Source organism: Temnothorax curvispinosus, unplaced genomic scaffold (assembly GCF_003070985.1).
Source record: "Temnothorax curvispinosus isolate PA1 unplaced genomic scaffold, ASM307098v1 QBEX01013717.1, whole genome shotgun sequence".
In the NCBI taxonomy this organism is placed as follows: domain Eukaryota; kingdom Metazoa; phylum Arthropoda; class Insecta; order Hymenoptera; family Formicidae; genus Temnothorax; species Temnothorax curvispinosus.
Genome location: NW_020223497.1, coordinates 1,138,524 through 1,153,142, shown reverse-complemented (window position 1 = coordinate 1,153,142; position 14,619 = coordinate 1,138,524). Strand labels below are relative to the sequence as shown.

The window sequence follows — 14,619 nt, the reverse complement described above, 5'->3', positions numbered from 1 at the left end:
CTCGATTGACAATAATCGTTGACGATTGATAAGGAAGACAAGCCTGTCATTCAAGCGGGAAATAAAACTTCAACGAAACGTCAAGGGTTAACTTGTACCATAATTGACTGCACATAGACTGTAATATTGAGTACAATGATAAAATCTGGGACAGAATATGTTTGCAAGAATAAGATCTGTCGATCATAGCAAGACGGGACGATCGCGGTAATTTAAAACAATTCACCGACGTCATTCCGCCTTGACACGACCGACGTTCCGTCATTTTTTTTTTTGGCTGAAGGAGTTGAAAGAAAAATTTATTTTCGTTTATTCAGGAGAGATACAGAGTGTACAATGTTCACAGGATACAAATTATGCATGTCCTTCCTCGTTCTATTTTTTTTTCGTTTGTGCTATTGCCGATTGTGGATGCGCAACGGATCGGTGATCGTTATCGCGCGCGAGCACGCAGCCATTCGCGATCTATGCGGGCGATGCACACGCGGCCAAGCGCATTCTGCTTCGTGTTTTCAGTGAGAATGCTCGGAAAATGAAACAGCGTTCGAGAGGGGAAAAGGGAGATGAAGAAAGCGTATCTCGCGGACGTATCGATATATATGCGGTTCGTTATGCTCGCAGAAGTGCATCACGTACGAGCACGTACGATCAATGCACGTACAAATACAAGTTATCTTACAATAACTCGTCGAACGAGTTTTTCGAGAGCTACGACTGTTTGCGGATAAATTCATGAAGATGTCCTCGGTACGGTGTTTCGCGCGATTTCTCGGTAATCGGACGCATCATATCCTGTATTTAAAAAAAAAAGTTTCTCGACCATCGCGATATAAGACGTGAGATCCTAAGCGCGATCCGTACAGCATCCGCGCGCGAGAAAATCATGTGCATCGATTCCGCATTACCCGCGACATAAATCCTCAACGCCTGGCTTCGTTCCTTTCTTTTCTCCTTCAGCGTATTTCCCCGTTTCTGTCTCGTATTTCCTCTCCCTTTTTTTCTATATATAATAAAAGATAAGATTGCGGGTGAGAGACATAGCGTTTCCTTTCCTGTTACCCCCCTTGCCACACTATCGAAATTGCAAGACGTCCACGTTGGCCGACGGTGGTGGTTTTTCAGGAGAAGGGAGAGGCTAATGCGGGGGGATTGAGAAAATGTGCTACAGACATGTCTATCTATCTCCGAGATAGAGAGAAAGAGAGAGGAGGGAGAGAGAGAGAGAGAAAGAGAGAGAAAGAGGTACGAATCGGGCGCATGACAGCCTCGAATCAATAAAGGAGATAAGATTTGGCGTACAAGGATAACATTGATGTTCACTGTTTTCGCGATCCTCGGCCTCCCCATTCGCCGACAGGTACCTCATCTTTCTGCTTATAGCGATCTCGACAACAACGGCCCACGTTCTTATCGCACGTCTAAATTCTCCGTTTAAGCCGTGCAAAGTATAGTACAATCCCTGAACCTTAGAACTTAAGAGATAGCGGTGATTAACGTCAGGAATATACGGACAATTAGTTGGAACATCCCAGCAAGTTTAATGTATCGAGATAATGAGTGTTGTAATGGATGGCCGGGAATTGGTGCAATGAGAGTCGATAGCACGGGAAACCGATATGTGCTATTAAATGTGATGAAAGAGATTTCTTTGCAACAGATCCGAATGCTATGACATTTATGATCAAGAATCGTCTGGTGACGCGCGCGCGTGCATTACTTCGATTCCACAAAGCTGAAATAATTGTTCTGTGATGGAAAACCCGCGAGTGATGGTGAAACATGCAAGAGAATAGCGACAGAAGCTTCAACCGTGGATAAACGACATTAGTAATAGCAATAACGATCACAGTAATTCGAGTGTGACATGCGGCGGTATAAAAAAAAATACACGAGTAAAATAAATTCGATTGGATGCATTTGTGCACATTGATGTATCTAAACGAATTCGCTGTAGACTTCATGATCAGTTATTTACATAGAGAGATAATCGCGTTTCTAATTATGTCATGTAACGTCAATAATGTGTGGAAAGCTTTTTTATGATCGATCAAATAAACTGGCCTAGTGTTCCTTGTACGGTACCGTAATATACCTCAATCTCAGATTCAAGCATGAAATTAGCGTGAATCCATGAAAAAGCGAAGAAATAAGATATTACTGTTTTTTTAGTACATAGGAAAACGTATATATCCCGATCAATAAATAAAATTGGCTCGACAAGACAAGCATTGAAAGAGTGAAACCTACCACCTCAGGCGCATCTACGAATATATACAAGTAACGGAATGATTCCTAATCACTGAACATTAAATCATGACACTTGCAAAGTATTATAATCAAGATTTTCATGTCATATTTAAAAATTAATTAGCAGTTACTATTAAATTGTATATATATTGAATTAATAAAAATTTCAATATAACAATCGAGTTGTTAGCGGTGTCGATTATGCGGGGAAAGAGAGATATTTCTTCTTATAATTCTCAATGCTAGTACGAATTGTGTCTGAAATTTTTAACTTGGCAAATATTACTTTGCAAGTACTCTGATTTTTGCGTATACTGCGGTATTCGCAAGTTTTCGTTTACAAGTACCAAAGAATGAACATCAAATACCTTGTAGCATATGATTAGTGGACATGCCTTTAACACGTGAATTGAGGACTGTAATAGATGAGAAGGTAATCGGAATCAGGATCAAGGATCAGAGCCGTAGAGAGTGGGAGTGAGAGGCAGTTGAACACCTGAAAAAAAAAACTCACCAGTTGGTGACAGGTGATTTCAATCATCCAAGTGTCCAATCAGCCCGTTTTCTAATTCGTTAAAGCTATAACTTTGCTTCTGAGCAAAAACTAAAAGGTGGCTCCGTACGAAACTATCTCACGCAACATAATTGTCAATAAGATAGTCAATGGCCTATTTGGGATGTTTCATTTGCAAGTCTCTATTTCTTATCTTCTTACAGTGACTAATCTACGTACTTTGTAAATGAAACATCCTAGGACTTATGCCAGTGTCGGTGATCCTTGTAATGCAGTTATATTATCGATCGCATTACAGTTGCATAGCGAAAAGTGACGAAGCAAACCATTAGTGTCTTTCTTTTATGTGTACAATGGTAAGCTCCAGGAGTAAATAATATTCTACTCTGCAACTTGCATGGAACACCTAATCCTTGTAAATAATAGCAACATTAAGTATCGCGTAAATAATAGTTCATACTTAGTACAAACAGTGAAGCGTATTAAAACGCTAACAGTACAGTACTGTTTGCAAAACCTTAAACAGGCAGATCACGGCACGTGATTTGCGTTGTTATGAATAATAAGGTATATCAGAGCTACTTACAACTAAATCGTACGCATATGCATTTTTTAAAGTATATTCCGCAGTGCATTACAAAAATGCACCTTATATAAGAATATATTTTATATTTTGTGTTTTTTTTCCAACATGCGGAAACACTCGCAAATACGGAAATTTCCATACATGTAATTTTCTCGATCAAACTATTCTTGCTCGTCATGTAAATTAAATGTAAAATTATGTTACATCAAGTATTATCAAATCTTAAGTTTCTTGTTCAAGTGTTTATCGATAAAAAAAAGAGTAATGTAAATGATATATACAAAAAGGAAATATAAAAAGTATGATTGCTATTCTGTTTCCAAGCGAAATAGATTTTCAACCTTCATGGCGGCAAATCTTTTCAACTATATGTTTCAAAATTATTACCCCAGTGATATAAATGACATCACAGACACTGGCACAATCGTGTAAGCTTCCAGCGTAATTGTTCCCATTGACTGTCGATGTTTTTCTTTATAATACTATTAATTATAGTGTCTCACATAAACACATAAATTGTCATCAATTGATTGATTCCACACCTGAACAGCTTCCTCCATTGCGTGACGCTGTTTTGCTTTTACGAAACGAAGGACTTACAGTGGGCAGTGGATGGTTGCATGAGAAATGTTTACAGTCTAGATGATCCAGAGGAGCATCTGTGGATTGACGTGAGATAGTAATCCCACGATGATCATCAGGTGCATACAAATCCTTCTTGCGCTACTGTAGTCGCACTAGTAGGTCCTTCCTACATAACAGATATACATCAAGGAGGAATGAATCATATTATTAATTGTCGTCAATAAAACGTCAAGTTTATCATAATGTATTTCCATTCCTTGGAATATGTATTCGCAATTGCGATTGAGTTCCTTCATGAAATGAAAAACTATTTAATATTTATTTGCGGTGGCGTATTAACCTTATTTTTCAGATCTGAAAAATTTTTTTCAGAATCGCAAAAGTAACAACTGCTACTGATAATGCTTACATTTCTAACGCATCTAGAATTCTGTATTAAGCAAAAAGAAATGTATCAATAGATAGATAAATAAAAAAGCAAAAACTATTATCATGCGTCTATCTTTTTTTACCTCTACTTGGCGAGATGAAAGGAATAAAAAAAAAAATATATATTTCATAGTAAATAAAAATTTTTCACTTACTATGTTTCATTTTTATATTCAATTATTTTATCCTGTTATAAAAATTATTTATTATATGTATATACAATGTCTTACGTCCTTATTAGTTGACAGATTCTGTTTGTATTCCTCTGTATGTACATTGAAACCAGAATTGCTATCTTCTCCGCAAGATTGAACGTTGACTAACGTTGTATTCTCCGTCTATAAAACGGATTATTAAACACATTCAAATTATGTATATAAGTGTTATTACATTTAGCTTTGTTATTGTATTTAACTCTATGTCTAAAATTTGAAGCATCTTTTTTTCCTCTTTCACTGCAATATAAGGTAGGTATGCTCCTCACTTGCTCTTCCGCCTCATTGATTCGCCGCTTCTTTCCACACGCATCGAGCGACTGATCTGATAATCTCTTCTTGCCACTTGTATCGCCTTGACTTCGTGGTGATACGCTACCACTGTTTCCATTTCCAGCAATGTTGCCGTTCCGATGCACACTGCTAGAAACCTGCAAAAATTATTGTGTGGTAAGTGTGGTAAACAATTGGATATCTTAAACTGTGATTACTCGAAATATAGTTTGATTATTATAGATAGAACTTATATGTATAAAATATTCGCTACGTTTGACAGTTCTCTTTCGTTATGTTCTCTTGCACACAATGTATATGCAAACATTATGCAGTACAATAATATAAAATTAACAATGTTAATAAATTTCAATTTAGAGTACGTTCTCTATACCTTCCTGTCCTTTTTTAGCAAACTTGGCGATACATAAGTATGCAAGTCCTTCCTTTTTACATGTTTAGCTTCAATCCACATTCCCTCTTTGAACATATTTATTTGTTCTGCTTGCCTCTCAACTGTAACAAATACATATGTAATTATATATTCTAAATTTGTATAATTTATAGTCAAATCTACCTGTATCCACAAAGGATTTGATATCGTATGTGAGGTCAACGTTGATATTCTCGCCCTTCTCGCTTTTTTCGTTCTTTTCGCATTTAGCAAAAGCCAGGCCGATGAACCACATAGAACACTGTTTGCCGGATTCGGGATTCAATGGTGGAAACCCCTCCGGATTAACGTGTGCCAAAGTAATATGAGGATTCCTTTCCAACATACCTGTGAGAATGGTTATGATTTTGCCAATTTGGCATCCGCGAGTTATTAGTATCGTAATACATATAAAAATAGTAAATATATATGTATATACAATTTCACCATTACAAGACACAGATTAAAATAAAATCTAATAATTGCTCATTTTCCTGAAAAATTATTATAATTTATTCTAGCTTTTAATATATACTTTTGTTGGTTCGTATTCATAGCATTTTTACAACGTATTTTGCAACGTTAATCGACGTGATAAACAACAAAATAAAATAAAAAAGATAAGGAAATAATAAGCACAGAATTTTAAATAGTTACAATCTAATTATTTTGTAAGGAGCAAATTTTAATAAGTTTTAAACATCAATAATATCATATTAATCTGCTGTCTCACATAGCGCACTACTTGAACACATCTATTTCAATTTTTACAATACTTTAATACATTAACTTGTATCTACATCCCACAGATGTTAAGTAAACTCAGGTAATAATAAAGCATTTTCATGAAAAGAGAAATAATATATGTTCCTTGTAAATGTATCATCATATTCGATCTGTTACCTATTAAGTGTCGTATTTTTGACTCGACAAGGCCGCACCACTCAAGTTGATCCTCCGCGCTTGCACTTTTGGCTAACAATACGATGTAATGCTTGTATTTGCCAAAAAAGTTTGGCGGCTCGAACAATTTGTCCCACGTTGCTTTACCCATGATAATTTCCTCAGTTATGGCCAGTCCGTTTTCAAACGCTTCTTGCATGATGGTTCTAGTCGATACGGACACGTTGAAGGTAGAGTTTTGTTGAGGATACGCTGGCGTAATTATTGGCATCAGATGATATCTATCTGACACATTGACCTTAAAAAAAATTAAAAATGATGTTAAAAAATACATATATTTTACGCAAAATTTTATTATATAATATTATCCTACCACACATCATTTGAAATATTTATTATATATAAAGTATGAAAGCTATAGTTCTTACTCTTGGATCCCAAACTGGATAACCTAAATTGACATTATCAGGTTGTTTTAAAAGTACTGGCTGTGGCCACTTCCATTGAGAGAATACAAGGAAAAATTTTTCTATCAGAGTTGCAGCCACGGCATTAGGATAAAGCTGACACGTCCGAGCGACTAACATTGCCCAAGATACACCACCAAGATAACCTAAGACGTTACTGTATATGCCATGTCCTAAAAATAGAAAAAAAACCACAAATTTTATACATCATGCGTTAGTTATTATAAAAAATAATAATTAATTAAAATATTATATAATCTCACGTTTTGCCCATAATTTTATAGCTCTAAGAGCCAATCTGAAATTTTCTATATTAGGTACTAAACGCAGTATCTCATCCGTTACTCTACAACCATTAAGACTTCTGACACACTTCTGATCAAGATTTTTTAATAACATGTCATCCCTGAGATCCTACAAACATTTATAAAAAGATTTATTGCAGAAGGTAAAGTTCACAGAGAGCATTTTGTTTTTATATAAATATAAAATACTAACCATTGAATCTGGAATTTCCTTAAGTGTTAACTTTGCAAACAGCATGTCAATTTCTATACCATCAAAGTTCATTTTTATAACTGGTACAAAGGCTTCCTCCACTGCCTACAATGTAATTAAGTATTGCCAACGTTATCAAATCTGAATTAAATTTGTATTAAAGACTACTGTATATATGTACAAATATATTTAAACTTGATTTTTTCATAAATTTGATAATCATAAATATTTTCCTCTACCAAATGCATTTTAGATGAATGTAATATATAATCAAATACTATACCGCACATACAAGAGCTTCTTCTGAAGAAATAAATATATTTAATAAGGTGTGCGGTATTACATGTATTATATATCCTTCAATTACGTACCCTTAAATCTGTGACTTCTTCCTGCATTTTCAATAATTCGAAAAAGGACGTAAAATAATCCGTTCTATATATATGACGCGGTACAACGCACAATGCGTCAATGTCTGCGCCTTTGTGATGTACACCTAACCTATATGAACCGAACGTGTATATTTTACCACCCACTTGTTCGGCCACGTTAGGTGGCATGTTTCTAGCTACACTCGTATCCCTTATCCATTGTTTAACCAGTGCGTTCAGTTTGCTGTAAGAATAAGCAGGTTTCAACGGTTGATAAAAATAGCAGTACCTTATTAGTTGGTTTTCCATTTACACTCAAGTGATCTGAGTCATTCAGTTATGTGAGTATTTTATACTCAGGTAAGCTATGTTATTTTGTATTTACTTGCTTATTTTGGTGACAAAGCTATCATATAATAATACAGGTCCACAGCCTCACTTTTAATGTGAGTCTATTAAGCCCATTCTACAATAGCCGTAAAAGTATGCGTTAAGACGTAAGCAGTAAAAATTGACCAACTACAGTCGATCATTCTTGGATTGTAAAAATCCTATTAGTAATAGCTTACTGCTTACGTCTTAATACTTTTACAGCTATTAGATTCATTAAAGCATATGGTCTCGATAGTGGACAAAACTCAGTTGAATCTCACTTGTCAGCATGCAAAAAGAACATGCGTTTAACTGAGTTATGACGTCACAAGTGAGAATTATTTGAGTTTTTTGATGTAAATGGAAAGCAACTATTATCAGCGAATTATTAACGATAATTATATTATGTAAACAATTATAAATTACTTTTGGTCAGACATACCTTAAAATCTCCATTCTATGGTTCAACTCTTCCTCAGATTCGAAAACATTGTAGGGTTTCAGGGCCTCCTTCAATTCGTTGGTTCTGGCAATGTCCATGGGCTTGGGTTCAGCCACGCTGATAGCTGATGTCATCCCTAGAGTGCGTAAATTGTTCTTCTCGCTTGACGCAGAGTTCGCACTAGAATTATTATTACTTTGCGTCGGCCACATTTTGATATCTTTCAATTAAGTATGAACCTGCAAACAGACGCCTCGCTGTAAATATCTGTATCAATCATACAATAGACTTTCGTCATTCTCAACGCTTCTGGAACAATCTGGATATAAATCACATAAGAGAACAAAATATATTAAAAATACAGGGGAGCATCGAGATAAATAATATTTTGAGATAAGAACGATCTTTGTTTCAACGTGCGCACGATCCACGTGCTTTGTTCCCAATCACTCGGTCCCAACAAGTCCCTCGTGAATGAAGAATCTAGCTAAACAATGGTCGGCGCGTCACGGTGCGTCGGGGAACCGAGCGAGAGACGAAATCGAGACAAAGAACAGCCGGACAAAGAGACACGCGCGCCAGGGTCTTACCGCTTGATAATGCTTGATAATGTTTCGTCAAAGATGCAACGGCATGATAAATAAGATGTACAGGACGAAGTACTCCGCTCGTGTTGTCAGGTTATAAAACACAGCACAAGTGCACGCGTTTAGCGCGGCATAGCGCGGCGCGTCGAGTCGCGCTGCAGTCGCTGACGAGGGGAACGACGACGACGGCGAGGACGACGACGACGTCGAGTTCCCTGGGGGAAATCCACGCGCCACGCGGACACCACCGTCTGACGGTCACGGCCTTACGACGGCGCGGGGCTACCTGTAAACAACCTCCGCGGGAACGGCGGTCGCATTTAGACGTGCGAGTACCGCGCGAGTGGCGAAGCGCGTCCGAGAAGTCCGAGATCTCGGCGGCGGTCTTCCCGGTTGCGTGCGTACGCGCGCGGCAGCGGCGTTTCCCGGCGTTGTTAACCCCCTCGTCGCGTCGAACGGCGGGCGGGCGGCGGCGGCGGCGGCGTCGCGGATCCGGGTCTCCGCACTGCGTCGCGACGCTACGTAAATAAACGCGGTTAACGCACGCGAAGAAAAATAATCGTAGGCAACACGTATATCCGCGCACCCCGCGCCACGCACACCACCTACAACGCTGGCTGCAACACAAACATGGCGTAGTTTGGTAGTTTCCCCCTCGTGCCCTCGTCCGCTCGTAGGCTTCGCAATCTTCGTATTGGCTCCTCGGTTTTTACACTCGCTGGTAGCGACATCTGACCCGAACGCGTCTAATTACGTGATCGCGAGCGATTGATATGGATAATGCAGAATCTATGATGTATTTTTATTTTTAATAATTTTCAATAATTATTACGATCTTTTCGTACGTCACGTTTAGTCGCCTTTATGTATCAGTGGAGTATTCGAAACGACAAGTAAATTATCAGACACACATAACTTCAAACGACGAATATTTAATTTTGGACAAAAATGAAAGAAGAAAATGTCTGTCTTGTGGAAATGCATAAAAAAGGGTATTAATTAGTACTAGCAACGTACGGCAACGCACATAGAAAAGTAACGTAACGCATGTAACGTATGATATGTTACGTCACGTTTTTCTATGTGCGTTGTCGTACGTTTGGCTTACGTGTGGCGTAAAGCATCGTCTACAATGGCCGTAAGAGTAGATGTAAGACGTAAGGAGTAAGCTATTGACCAACCACAGTCGATTATTCTTGAATTGTAAAAATCCCATTAGTCAATAGCTTACTCCTTACGTCTTACATCTACTCTTACGGCCATTGTAGACGATGCTTAAGACAATTCTCACGTAAGGTGGCGTAAGACGCTACGGCAATGTTTGTGCCCCGGCCCTAAGGGTCAAAGCACATAACATGGCGTAGCGATATACGACGGTCGTAGTCCCCGACCTGACAGATCAGGATACGCCAAAGCTTGTGCGTTACTTACGTCCACGACTACGACTGTCATATGTGCTTTGGCCCTAACAGACGTTGGAAATGGTGTGACCCTTAGCGCAAGTTCTTGCACAGTTCGTCTTTTTTCTCTTTCTCTCCAACGTGAAACAAAAAAGGGGAAAGATGAACCGTGCAAGAAGTTTGGCCAAAAAGAATAGGCTTATTGAAATAGCACATACGGCTTGCGTCGCATGAAATTTTCGATTGTATCAGAGAAAATGGCGGCGGTCCTGGTGGTGAATCAAAAGTGATTTGTAGATACTTATGGCTCCTGCCCACAGGACGCGGAAACGCTTGTCGCGCGGCAAGAAGCGACGCGGTAGCCAATAAACTTTTGGTTCTTACGGAAAAGCGACACGGTGATTGGCTACCGCGTCGCTTCTTGCCGCGCGGCAAGCGTTTGGGCAGAAGCCATTAAACAGCGTCGATGCCACGTCATAGGTACTCACAGCGTGGCCGCGTCGGTGCTACGTGGCCGTGAAATTGCTAGAAAAAAGTGAACCAGGAAAATTGGACGCTACTTGCTCTGTCAATTTTCAGCAAAAGGATTTTATAACTGCACATATCACATAATGCAAGTGGTGTGCTCTTAAATTATATAGCTGTTCCCCCTGATGAAATAATTTTTCATATTTTCTCAGAAATTTTGAAAAAAGCCTTACGTCCACGATGCTAGAAATCGCTACGAGATCTTGTACGGAGAAAGAATTAACTCTAGACAGACTCACTTTATTTTTCTCATACGTGAATGACTCGCTGGGGTGTTAAATAACCCCAAACTTGTACCGCGTGTATAATATTTCCAGAATGTTCTTAGAAAACTTTGTAATAGATAATTTTGTTTGTTGTTTAATAGGGAAGACGATAGTAGTCATCAATTTGCGGTAGTAAAAAAGAAACAATAAAAAAATTTCGAAAAACAAAACAAAGAATAAAAAATTTGGCTAAAATGACTTTTTTAATAAAAAAATACTGTAGTTTTTCATAAAATTTACCGATTTTAAAAATTCCAACGGATTTTGAAAGACGAATAGACAACCTTCAAGGGCATGTAAGCGATTTTTTCGTTTCTTAAAAAAAACATATTTCTTTGAACATCTGAAGTAGAGGAAATGACGAAAAACTGTCGGATGGGAAAAATCGCAAGAAATAGAAAGTAAAACAGATTCTGTCGATTATTATTTATTTGAAAGGTAGTCAAAAGTTATAAAAGTATATGGAAACAGTAAAATTAACTCCACAAAAACTTTACAAAGTTTTAATCAGTTGCTGTGCAAGAACAGCAAAAATGAAATAATTGACCGAATCTTAAAGAATTATATATGGAACAGGGGTAAAATTTTCCGGGGAGTGCTATAAAGTGTATAATTTTTCGTTACCGATTTTCACAAAAAATCTGAAATATACTTACTGTGGTAAATGTTGAGCGTAAATGACTCACTGGGGTGTACGATACGCCAAACGATTTTCTTTTTCGGTCACAGCTGCTGCACGGATCTAACGCACTCGCTGAATCACAGAAGTCGATTGCCGGATGACTAAACTGAATTATGGTTAGGGTCTCGGTATGAAAACTAACCTTCCTAAGGCAGGGGCTCAATTTGAATTTCGCGTGGGGTCCCGTATACCCCAGTGAGTCTGTCTAGGGTTAACCAATCGCATTGGTTAATCGCCGAATTACGTTTAAATGTGATTGGTCAATTTTTTCTCTGTCCGAGATCTCGGAGCGATTTCTAGTATCGTGGATACGAGGCTTAAGAATTGGGACTTATGAAAAATTCTGAAAAATATCTAAAATTTCTCAGATTATACTTTCAGAAATAATTGGATGAAGATTTTCGAAATATTTCACTATTCGTATATATTATAAACAAAACATTCCTCTTTGTCCACACAATTTTGGGAAATAAAATTGTGTGAAAAATAAAATTCTCGCATTTATTGATTATTTCACTTTTCTGAATTGTCGCGTGCAATCGGAGGCACCTGGCACTAACGCGCGCCGAATCGTCGCGGAAATGGCATAATTATGCCGGAAATTTTGTTACGTCGCGTCGTCGGCCAGCGTTTTTTGCACCGAGGCGAGAAGGATGCTGACAGAAGGAGAGGAAGAAAACGAGGTAAAACTACGCGAAGCGCGAGTTTTATTTGCGGCTTTAGGCTCTAGGCGCAGCTTACCCGGAACGGACACTTCAGCCGGAGCATTTGCTATCTACCGCTAAATTAGCGTTGAAATTAATCTCTATCCACTCTCGCGCTTCGCGTCGTCTCCGGACCGTGCAACTTTCGACATAAATATCGTATTCTTTCATAGGCACGTCTTATCGCGCAGCAATAATACTTATATACCGACCACGAGGGCTTTGTCACAAAAATACGATAGTAATGAGGGAATTTGGTATAATTAACATATCATTCGCTGTCATTTCCTATATAATATGTATAAAAAAATAAGGATTTCTTATTCATAATATTATACACTGCTATCGGAAATAAGTTCCCGGGCACTTGCCTTATTTAGCGAAATTGTACATACAGAATAATGCTATTTGTAAACATCGTTTTTTGTGATGTATTCGTGAATTGGTTACTTTTGTGCTTTTTTGCTCGTCATTTGCTATTCGTGGAAGAGATATATACAACTGTTACATGGGCAATCAGTTGAGATTGCAATTAGGTGTGATTGCGACCACACGTGGCACAAGCTTATTCAAAAAAGTTTTTTTCGTATCTGATTCGCAATTAGTAGTAGTTTTCTTAAATTAACTTAAGTGACGGGAAGAATGTTATTTCTCTCGATCCAGGGCCCCTCAATTTGATAGGTGTATTTGATAGATCTTTCGCTGAGAAAAAGAATGCCGCAAACCATAATGCGCTACGATGATGTATAGTTTTCGAGATATCAATTTATATAATCTATCACATACACTACGTTTACGCGAGCGTTACTTCTGTATTAATTTACGATAATTCCTTCGCGTAAACAGGATTTTGTAGTAACTTACGATAATTTACTCCGCGTAAACGAGTGAATTATCGTAAGTTACTACAGAAATAACGCTCGCGTAAACGTAGTAATAGTATAATAATATACACAGAATTAGCAGTGAGAGAGACTTCTACGCAACACCTCTAACACCTGCCCCCCCTCCTACCTTAGAAAAAAATCTACATGTACAATGTAGATTTATAAATAGTGTAAATATTGACAAACAAAACCAAAAACCCAAAAAAATTTTTAAACTAAAAAATGTCCAAAAATTTAATGTCCACGTCTTATATGTCTGTCTTAATCTTAGTTCTGTCCTGTATTTGTCTTTTCCTTGTCCTATGTGTTGGAATGTACGGTGAACGCCTCCACGCGGCACATTCCGGGTAACGCTAAGTTCCACCAAACAACTGTACAATGAGATTGCTATTATTACATTTAAAAATCGATATCTCGAAAACTATGCATCGTAGCGCATAAAATGGCTCTCCTCCAATTCTTTTTATCGTATATCGCTACAAATATTCACACAGATAATCGACTAACTTATATACCATTTCTACTTAAACGAGCTCGTAAAGCACGCCACGAACCCATGTGGCACCTCGTTTCGCGTGGAAAATGTATGCGTGGAAGCGGTAGGTTCCGCCTGTGAAGGGCTCCGCTACTGTTAAACTAGACACATAGTCGTGCCTTGCAAAGTACATGCGTGAACTTTCCACGCGTGGTAAATTGCAAACCCATGTAATACCGTACAACAATATTGCTATTGTTACATTTAAAAATCGATATCTCGTGATTTGCGGCATTCTTTTTCTCATACTACGTTTACGCGAGCGTTACTTCTGTAGTAACTTACGATATATCACTCGTTTACGCGGAGTAAATTATCGTAAGTTACTACAAAATCCCGTTTACGCGACGGAAAATCCCGTTTACGCGAAGGAATTATCGTAAGTTACTACAGAAATAACGCTCGTGTAAACGTAGTATCAGTGAAAGATCTATCAAACACACCTATCAAATTGAGGGGCCCCGGAAATAACATTACCCCTCAACTGATTGCCCAGTAACAGTTGTATATCTCTTCCACGAATAGTAAATAACGAGCAAAAGTGCGCAACAATAAATTCAAGAATACATTACAAAGGACAATATGTTTACAAACTGTATGTATATATAGGTACAATTATGTCAAATAAGGCAAGTGTCCGGAAACTTTCCGACGACAGTATAAATATAGGCAAACAAATGAAAGTTACAAATGAA

General features: G+C 38.0%; 1 protein-coding gene across 1 annotated transcript; it reads right to left on the bottom strand.

The window, feature by feature from the left end:
• Window positions 1-286: 286 nt before the first annotated feature.
• On the bottom strand, window positions 287-9,540 carry LOC112463839 (poly(A) polymerase type 3). The gene is made up of 12 exons (XM_025030453.1): window positions 8,926-9,540; window positions 8,336-8,574; window positions 7,522-7,765; window positions 7,151-7,255; window positions 6,916-7,066; window positions 6,614-6,825; window positions 6,186-6,483; window positions 5,427-5,630; window positions 5,244-5,365; window positions 4,846-5,007; window positions 4,592-4,699; window positions 287-4,098 (listed from the first exon to the last, which is right to left on the bottom strand). The coding sequence occupies exons 2-12, from the start codon at window positions 8,545-8,547 to the stop codon at window positions 4,045-4,047; spliced, it is 1,872 nt and encodes a 623-aa protein (XP_024886221.1). The 5' UTR covers window positions 8,548-8,574; window positions 8,926-9,540; the 3' UTR covers window positions 287-4,044.
• Window positions 9,541-14,619: the final 5,079 nt, after the last annotated feature.